We start from the raw sequence: 9,350 nt of genomic DNA, 5'->3' as shown, positions 1-9,350 counted from the left end.
AAATATAAGGCTGGATAATTTTTCAGGGCAGAAGGAATTACTTTTATTTACTTTGTTTAATAATAGTCCTAAATAAGGCTGAGTAAATAGTGGATTTGTCTAACTAAATTAATATCAACATTCAGCAAAGTTTAAGAGAAGGTTTCTCCTCAGTTCTTTAGTCATTTAACGTTAGAGTCACATTATATAGCTATTTAACAAATCACTCCTATAAATCGGTTGAGGGGAGCCATTAAGAGACCACCATAAATACTGAACAACCATTTAATATCGATCACTGACTTTTTTCTTTTTTAATGTGCAGTCTGAACTGTGATTGTGAAGTCTAGGACAGAAGTTTTTTTGTGGTTTTACCCTACAGTACATTCTTATTTATGGGTGTTTACAAACTTGGGCTAACACCACATAAATTTGCCTGGAAACCATTTCTATTGTTAAAGGCGCTTTGTAAAAGCTGATTTAAATGCAATTGATTTTCCTTTTTTATTTCTTTAGGCTTATGAGATTGCAGAGCTGCTTCTGTTTATCTCACCCAACCACACTTACTTTATTTTGTGGCTCCTCTGTTTACCTGAACCCTGGCTCTCTGTTATCTTTTTCATTTGTGACTTTTTCACAAATAATTTCTAAGAATAGTATAAGCACAATATAAACCTAGATGATGTGTATGACAAAAAACATACAGGCAAACAGTGATCCAAACACACAGGCTATTGTGACATCAATGCAGCTTTCAGGAGATGAGTTTTTTATAGTGGTTTAAAAATAGTTCAAGCCAAAAACTAAATTTGAGTCTTTCATCCTTGAGTAGTGGCATGGTGTGTCTGATACATGAAATATTAAATAGATAAAAAATGTTGAAGCACAGGAAATGCATGACTTATTCACATTATTTTGATAACATTTGAAGAGAAATTGGGAAATATGAATTCAAGCTCTCGGGATCTTATGTTACAGTCTTTGCTTCAAAATGCTTTGTTTATAGAGGGAAACCAACCCAGATCACTAGGCATCCGCAGCGTTTTGGGTCAAGTGGTTATGTCACGTTAGAAAATCGGAAAAGCTTTGCAATAAGTTTCCATTCATTTTAAAAGCATTTATTAACATCCTAACTGATGTTAAGACAACACAACTAAAAACGTTCATTCTTCGTACGTGTTAGTTTGTGTATTAACTATAACTTTTGATTTAAAATGCGCATTAGGAGATGTTACATTAAGATTAGTAAATGCCATAAAAGTGCGCCTGCTACATTGTAAGTTCATCTTAGTGTTATTAAATGCGCCTTATTGTAAAGGTTCACAAAATGTGTTTTTGGAACATGTAACAAATGTTGTTGTGCTCAAATTTGCGACAAGGGTAAAAATGTTGAAATATTTTGATGTGGAACAAATTAAATGGCACAAGTTTATGTACGATGCGCGCGCAAAACGCGTTTGTTTTGGAAAGCCACAAAAATGAGCGCAGTTCGTTTGCGCGGTTTCAAAATAGCGCAATAAGCGACTACTCAGATTTGTTCATTCGGATTATATAGAAATAATATTAGCTCAAGCCCATTTAAAGTGATGATGTCCAGTTATTTGAAGCGCGTAAAACGCGTTTGATGTGGAACGCGCGCAGTGATGTCCAGCTCTAGGTGGAGACTCAGTAGTGTTTATGGCACAGAGCGCTGAAAGCTTCATTGAGATCACAGAAGCACAGCAGATGGTGTCTCGTCATAACCAACGCGAACTGATAGTGAAGTGAAAACAAGACCGCTCGTGTTTTGCGTAAATGGAGATGCTTGCGCTTCTCGTGGAAATATAACATCGCCTGTATTTGACACGCTTCATTGACTTACTACTGACCTTATACATCTGTGATTTTTTTTAATCAATCGGGATCGTTTGGTGCCAAGATAAAATGAAGATGAAATCTCGAGATGAGAGTTTTAATACTTCTGGAGAACTGGATGGATCCAATGACCTGCTCACAGGTAAGTAACATGTTTAATGACAACGATATAACTATGCGAATGGGCTGTATATGCTATTATTTATGGACATACATTTTTAAATGGGATATCATTGAGTCTGGATTGTGGATGTGGATTATACTCCCATCATACATACTATGATTTCAGTCATTCATATAACTCCGTCACTTTATAATGATGCAACTATCACGAATCCAATGAATCCATAACTCATTAGTCATTTAAGCAATGCGTTTTAACAATAGACTATTCTATGCAATGCAAAATAAATAAATCATGAATGACTTATTTCTCTCAGAATATGACCCTTACAATACATTTAAGACTGAAGTGAGGTTGATTCAGATGACATTACATTGTCCTTCTATTGTTTTGATTCATTTGATTTGGTTTTATTATGACAACTGAAACAATATTTATGAACCAGCTAACTAACTTACTAAATAAATCACTGATTAACTAACTAACTAACTAACTAACTAACTAACTTATTTATCGATTCAAATACCAAAGAATACTGTAGCTATAGATTATTGCAGTGAATATCTCTTTGCAGTGCTATATCATATAAGTGCATCATATATCACAAAGGGCCATGTAAGACAGGCCTGTTATTACATAGTCGTATCTCACACCTGTTCATAACAAACACCTTTATGATATTATGTAAATAATTTATGGAGACCAACTCTTTATCAGTGTTACGACTACCGCCATTGTTCCATCTAGCAAACAATAATGTACCATTCCTTTGATTGACCTCACACAACATTCTCTAAAAACAAACCCAACCGAAAACAAAATAAAAACACGAGACTCCATAGTGTAGGGATTGTTTCAGACAGTGATACCATGGTACTTTTTGATATTCCAAGGTACTTCATACCACAGCGTATGGTATTAAAAGGAGATCCTGGTGGTTTTGAACATTCATTTCAATTCTATTTTACTACTGTAATTCTTTTCATAAGTTTGCATTATAAATAGTACACTGTAAAAGATGTCTGTAGAAATTACAGTATTACTGGCAGTAGTTTGCCATGCAACCTACTGTAGATTTACATTTATGTAAATTTCTGGCAACAGTTTGTTCAAAGATAAATGATCATTAAACATTAACACGTTATACTTACAGAAAAAAAACTAAATAACAGCCTCATGCAAAGCATTCTGGGAACCAAAATTAGAAAAAACGATATGTGGATTTCTGGTTCCCAGATTTTCCATGAGAATGACAAATGATGGATAAGATATCTTCAATGTCTCCATGGACATCAATGTGATTAAACAGAAAGCAACAGCCTCCCAGAATGCTTTGCATGAGGCTGTTAATTTTCGTTTTGTTTCTGTAAAGATAAAGACTTATTAATGTTTAATATTCATTTATCTTTGAACAAACTGTTGCCCATCAATTAGATAAATATAAATCTACAGTAAGTTACTGGCAACTAGCTGCATAGAGAACTACAGCAAAGATGTTTACAGTGTTTAGATTGTAGAAACAGAGGAGAAATAAAAGTGTAGAAATAAGGAAAAATGTTATATGAAAACCCTGAACTATATATACATTGTTTTATTAGAACTGTTAAAATTATATCATACAGATTTAGCAATAATACCATAAAACGTAGATAATATTTCTACGTATACATATCTATAAGATCTATAAGATTGTAATGACATTTCCAATCCAGTGTTTTAGCAGCATAGTAATAACTTTATAAGGGTTTGATCAGTGCTTTGTGTTGGCGAGTTATTTAAAGTAAGTTTGGCTAATGGAGAGTGATCAGCCCTTTTCCCTTTTTGAACATTCACATCAGAAAGCCAATCTGTTGTGCCTAATTGCTTTTGCCCTTCACGGGTGTCTCCATGCCTGTCAAAACCGCACCGGCTCCCAAACACAAAGTCGAATTAACACTGAAGTATGTGAAGAAGCATATGCTATATGTCTTTCAATGAAATCAATCCAGCTCTCTATCTAAAGCTCTAATGGAAACCATTAACCTGAACCGCCCGAAGTCAGTCTGCCGTCTGGACGAACAAGCACAAATCACCAGAATAGTGGGAAAAACAAATAGTCAATGTTAACATGAAATAGGATTTCACTTCTGTTATATGATATACTTTAGATTCAGAAAGATTATAAGCAGAACATTTATGGATCTTTGTAATGCGTGTAACTTTTAATGTTATGTATTCTCACCATGTGAGCCCATTATTTTTTGTATGGGTTCAGCTGTTTATGCATTCATTTACTGTAATGTAGTTACAATACAGTAAACGGTTTGCTTGCACCTGCGCGCATGAGCTGCGTGTTCAGTATTGCATTGATTTTGTTTGTTTTTCCATCACATCAAAGCACTGGAGGAACAGGTGTACACCGTTTAGTGTTTTTAAATGCTATTTCAATCTTTATATTTTCATTATTAAGTTGCTGCTGTCCTTCTGAAACCTTGTATCTCCATATTTCGTCATTGTTTATTTTTGCCATAAATCAATATTATTAGTCACCATTGTTTGTCACTGGTTTGCAAATATATAACCAAATATTGTACCAACCGGTGTAGTATCTCCTCTTCTTTTCAAAACAGTTTGAAGATGTCTGGCCATAGAGGTTATGAGTTTCTGGAGTTTTGGTGTTGGAATTTGGTCCCGTTCTATGGGGAGTCTTTTTCGTTTAATGTTGCGCCAAATGTTCTCTATAGTTGAAAGATAAAAACTTCACATACTTCAGATTTTTCACATCTTTTTTTAAATAAAGTAAAAAAACGCCAAATTAAAGAAATAGTTAAACACGAAAACGTAATTTTACATGTTAATGTACTGTATTTAACTGGTGCCAAAACTGCCGGAATATTACCGTGCAGGATTAATTTTACAGCGCAGCCTAAACTTTGGTATTTGAACTGCTGTGTGTGAAGATATAAATATCTGTTCTCCTTTTCTCCTCTTTTGTTTGCTATTTTATCAATGACTGATGGCTTTAGAAAACCTTCCTATGGGAAACTGTAATTTTCGGCCTTGGTCATGGGAAAAGCATGGAAATATTCAATGTTGCCATCGGGGAATGTTTTGGAAATACAGCAGTAATAAAACACACATCACATCTGCTTATTAGATCCTGACAGCAGTATGTTAGAAATGTCATTTGTATATTCCCATGAGAATTAGATATCTTCAATGTCGCATGGACATCAATGTGATTAAATAGAAAGCAAATGGGAACTTTTGCATAAGTCTCGTCTCAGATATTTCTCGAGCTCAGATTTTTCAAGTTAAAAGTATTGAAGATCTCAATATGAACTCATCATATTCTAAGCCATTTTAAAACTGAGTTGATACTCAAATTAGACACAGCAGAACTCTAAAAGAGCAACTAAGGTTTCCTCTGAATTTGTAACAGTTGTATAACTTTTGGGGATGTATCGCACCCTTTCCAAGTATTGGCTGTTTTAAGTTGTTGAAGGTTTCACTGAGTTGGTGTTTCTCTTAAATAAGGTTTTAAAAGATCCTTAATTTGAAAGGAGTAATAAAATCTATACTTTTTATCTAATAAACCCATACCCTGCTAATGCGATGTACAATGTCCAAGGACAAGATGTTGTTATTCCATCATTGCTCGTTGCAGGCAAATTAATCCATTACATTTTATATGATTCAAAGCAAACTGTGCCAGCTAACTGTGACCAATTGTTGCTTTTTACATAGCTAAGCATTTTGTCCTATTGCTAATATTGTTTGTTGTTTGCAGGTAACCCTGCCTGGGGCCAGAGGAGAAGAAACATCAAACAGCGCTTTCTCAAGCTTCTGCCTTGCTGTCATACAGAGTCAACACCAACCATCAGGAAAAGCAAGTCACTGGCTGTGCTGTTAGTTTTAATCCATGCTTGTCAGTTTCTGTGTGAATGAGTTTATCTATATGTGTTTCTCATGTAGACAGCATAGAGGATGATTTTGAACTCCCCACCGTGTGCTGCAGGCCGGAGGGTTTAGAGAAACTGCTAGAACAGACAAAATTCAACAGAAATGAGCTACAGGTTCTCTACAGAGGCTTTAAAAATGTATGTTGATGTTTAATGATGTTAACTCCTGTTTTGTATTAAACTTGATGTATTTATTTGCAAAATGTTAAAAAGTGTAAAATATTAGTCCATTTGTCTTATATTTCTCTCACCTAAACTCTTTCTGTAAATTGTTTCTACCCACTCACGGTTTGGTCTAGTCTGGTCTGGTCTGGTCTAGTCTATAGTCTAGTCTAGTCTGGTCTAGTCTAGTAAACATCATAAAATACAATTCAATGCTATTTTTAAATGATAAAGCTGCAAATGTACAGAAAACATTTTAGCAAAACTTTATATAAAAATATTTTTTTTTATAATTTACATATTGATTTATTTGCATTAAACTCTCACTAAGTTGTTGGTTCTTTCTCTATGTGTGTCTGTGTGTGTGTTTTTTATTGTTTGGTCAGGAATGTCCCACTGGGCTTGTAAATGAAGACACATTTAAATTAATCTACTCTCACCTTTTTCCTCAGGGAGGTCAGTACAATACACAATACATTTGGTTTATGTTTTACTGGCTGATATGACGGTGGTCTTAGACTTTATACCGTCACCTATTGGTGGCTGTGGCATTAAACAGATGCAAACTGCACAAATACCTACCCTTGTAGAAATGTTGGCACCCATGATTTATCGGTGTCTGATAAAGAGTTTCCTGGAATAAAGTATGTTTCAACTGGTCAGATCTCAATGTCCTCCTTAGAGTGACCCACTCCAGTTACTTTAAAATATAGCCTCTTTCTAGGCAGCTGATGAGTCTTCGGCTCATTTAAGTGCATAATATTTCAAACAGATGTGTCAAACGTACAATAAATTCCTGTAGGTAGGTTTTTAATCCAATTGAATAAAAATACTTTAAGCACAGTAAGTGGAAGAAGTTAACTGGAAAAGGAAAATGACCCCATAATGTACTCACCCTCATGCCATAAATTGAATAATCATAATGCCATTGAATGAGGCTCAAGTATTTTTTCCAAAGAGCAAAAGAGCGCTTTCATCCATCAAAAAAGTAATCATGAATATGATCGGTTAATAAATGTTTTCTGAAAACAGGTTCGTGACAATACTTTTCTGTCAAAAATTCATGAAGACAATGTCACAATTTTAGTAATAAACTATTGAGGCTTTATCACTCATCGCTTTTGTTGATTTGCAGATTCAAGCATGTACGCTCATTTCCTGTTTGAGGCTTTTGATACACACAAGAATGGAGCTGTGAGTTTTGAGGTCAGTTTATGCTTAATTCTTATGCTTAACCAATTATAATGTAATCTTTTTTAATGTGAAAATATCAATTATTAACAAAACTATATTTATTAAATCGTGTTGTTATTTATAACATGTAACATGATGTTACATATTAAAATTCAATTACACTTACATCTTGTTTCTTAATGGTTTCAGGACATTGTGACTGGCATGTCAATCATTTTGCGGGGTACAGTCACTGATAGACTGTGCTGGGCTTTTAGTCTGTATGATCTCAATAAAGACGGCTGCATCACTAAAGAGGTACAGTGTCATACATATGGACCGTTTGCAATAATTAAACCCCCTCAAATTTAATCACATATGTAAATGTTATTCATGTTTATAAACCCTGATGTTTTACTATTTACTTGAAAATTGTAAGCTATTCTTTCATTTGAATGTTCTTTCAGGAGATGAACGACATTGTGAAGTCCATATATGATATGATGGGGAAATCCACATATCCATGTATGAAGGACAGCGCACCCAAAGAACACGTTGAAAGTTTCTTCCGGGTAATTTTCAAGATCTCAAGCAAAAATTATTTCGATAAATTACACTCAGTTTGATTTCCCCCATGCCTAGAAAATGGATCGAAATAATGACGGTGTTATCACCATGGAGGAATTCCTCGAGTCATGTCAAAAGGTACAATAGTTCACCCAAAAAATAAACGTCATCATGTCATCCCAAACCTGTATGACTTTCTTTCTTCTGCAGAACACAAAAGAAGATATTTTGAAGAACCAAACCAAACAACATTGGACCCTCCCATGTATAAACACAAAACCACTGAGACATTTCTCAAAATATCTTCCTTTGTCTTACAGTGAAAGAGAAAGTCATATGTTTTGGAGGTGAATAAACAATGACCATGTTTTCGATGACTATCATTATTTAGATCATTGTTTTTTTCACGTCACGTGATGCAATAATGACTCACCTCATCTATCTTAAAGATGCAAAATAAGCTGTGTGTCATATTTTTCTGTAGGCTACACGGCTATGATATATTGTTTTGTATTCTTTTTTCCCCAACCAGGATGAGGCCATCATGGAGTCCATGAACTTATTTGATCATATTATTTAGCTTCACGCAAACAGGTGTTGACAGCGTCTGTTTTGACATCAAGACAATGACTTCTTCCCTCTTGTATTTATATGAGCATGCCACATTTTTCTGCACCCTGTAAGGATGAAACTGTGTGACCTTAGGATTCTTTGCTTGTTGAGATCAAACTTAAATCACTGGCTTTATTACTGTCTTTGTATATACTGTGAATCTATAAATCACAGATGCATCAAGTTCTGGTATCATTTAACATTACACAACAAATATGCAAGTACTTTAGACTCAGCCTGTCATGACTTTTATTCATCTTTAGAAGACAATAAATAATTAGAGAATCAATTGTTTGCAAATATAATTATTTGCTCGTAAATACATGGACAATATATTTAGTTTAGTGCCTTGTCGAGTATTGTACAGTATCAAAACAATGATTGACAGTTTACTTGGTTCACAATGAAGAGCTCATATCAAAACGTGCATAGACGTGATATAAAGCATAAATATATATATATATATATATATATATATATATTTGTCAGATTTTTTCATTTATTTTATTATTCATCACAAACTGCACATTACGGTTACCTTTATCAATTAATATTGATTATTTTAATGGAATTTGACATTTAGCTTACGCACTAGCTTTTTAATGTATTAACGTATTTAAATGTATTTTATTTTTAGAATAAATGCACGATTGCTATGCACTACATGCACATCTTTATCTTTTGTCATTTCAAGTTGATCACTGCATAATGCGCTTCTTTTTTAAGAGCAACTTTTGCTGAAATCCCCTTTTGAATATAAAACCAACATTGGTCAAAATATTAGTGATCAAAGGGGGAAATTGTTTTTTTATGTCTTTTGTAAAACATCGCTGTGCAGTCCGATTAGCGTGTGACATCAAAGTACCGCTAGAACAAATCCGCGGCATAGCCCTCGCGATACATAAATGTCATGAATCGATCAATCCGCGCAACTGCGC

At 34.3% G+C, this 9,350-nt stretch overlaps 1 protein-coding gene across 1 annotated transcript; it reads left to right on the top strand.

Moving 5' to 3' along the window:
- The first annotated feature begins 1,664 nt into the window (after nucleotides 1-1,664).
- kcnip2 (Kv channel interacting protein 2) lies at nucleotides 1,665-8,699 on the top strand. Its single transcript, XM_079472055.1, has 9 exons — nucleotides 1,665-1,975; nucleotides 5,727-5,825; nucleotides 5,912-6,036; nucleotides 6,447-6,516; nucleotides 7,196-7,266; nucleotides 7,444-7,551; nucleotides 7,701-7,805; nucleotides 7,876-7,938; nucleotides 8,333-8,699. The coding sequence occupies exons 1-9, from the start codon at nucleotides 1,903-1,905 to the stop codon at nucleotides 8,378-8,380; spliced, it is 762 nt and encodes a 253-aa protein (XP_079328181.1). The 5' UTR covers nucleotides 1,665-1,902; the 3' UTR covers nucleotides 8,381-8,699.
- Nucleotides 8,700-9,350: the final 651 nt, after the last annotated feature.

The sequence above is a fragment of the Barbatula barbatula genome, assembly GCF_947034865.1.
Source record: "Barbatula barbatula genome assembly, chromosome: 13".
In the NCBI taxonomy this organism is placed as follows: Eukaryota; Metazoa; Chordata; class Actinopteri; order Cypriniformes; family Nemacheilidae; genus Barbatula; species Barbatula barbatula.
This window is presented reverse-complemented; position numbering and strand designations above follow the sequence as displayed.

Bases quoted from the DNA above. Each gene is read 5' to 3' on its own strand.
- kcnip2 (XM_079472055.1), top strand. From the start codon at position 1,903: ATGAAGATGAAATCTCGAGATGAGAGTTTTAATACTTCTGGAGAACTG. The intron at 1,976-5,726 runs GTAAGTAACATG...TGTTGTTTGCAG, and splicing joins ATCCAATGACCTGCTCACAG to GTAACCCTGCCTGGGGCCAG. The intron at 7,806-7,875 runs GTAATTTTCAAG...CCCCATGCCTAG, and splicing joins ACGTTGAAAGTTTCTTCCGG to AAAATGGATCGAAATAATGA.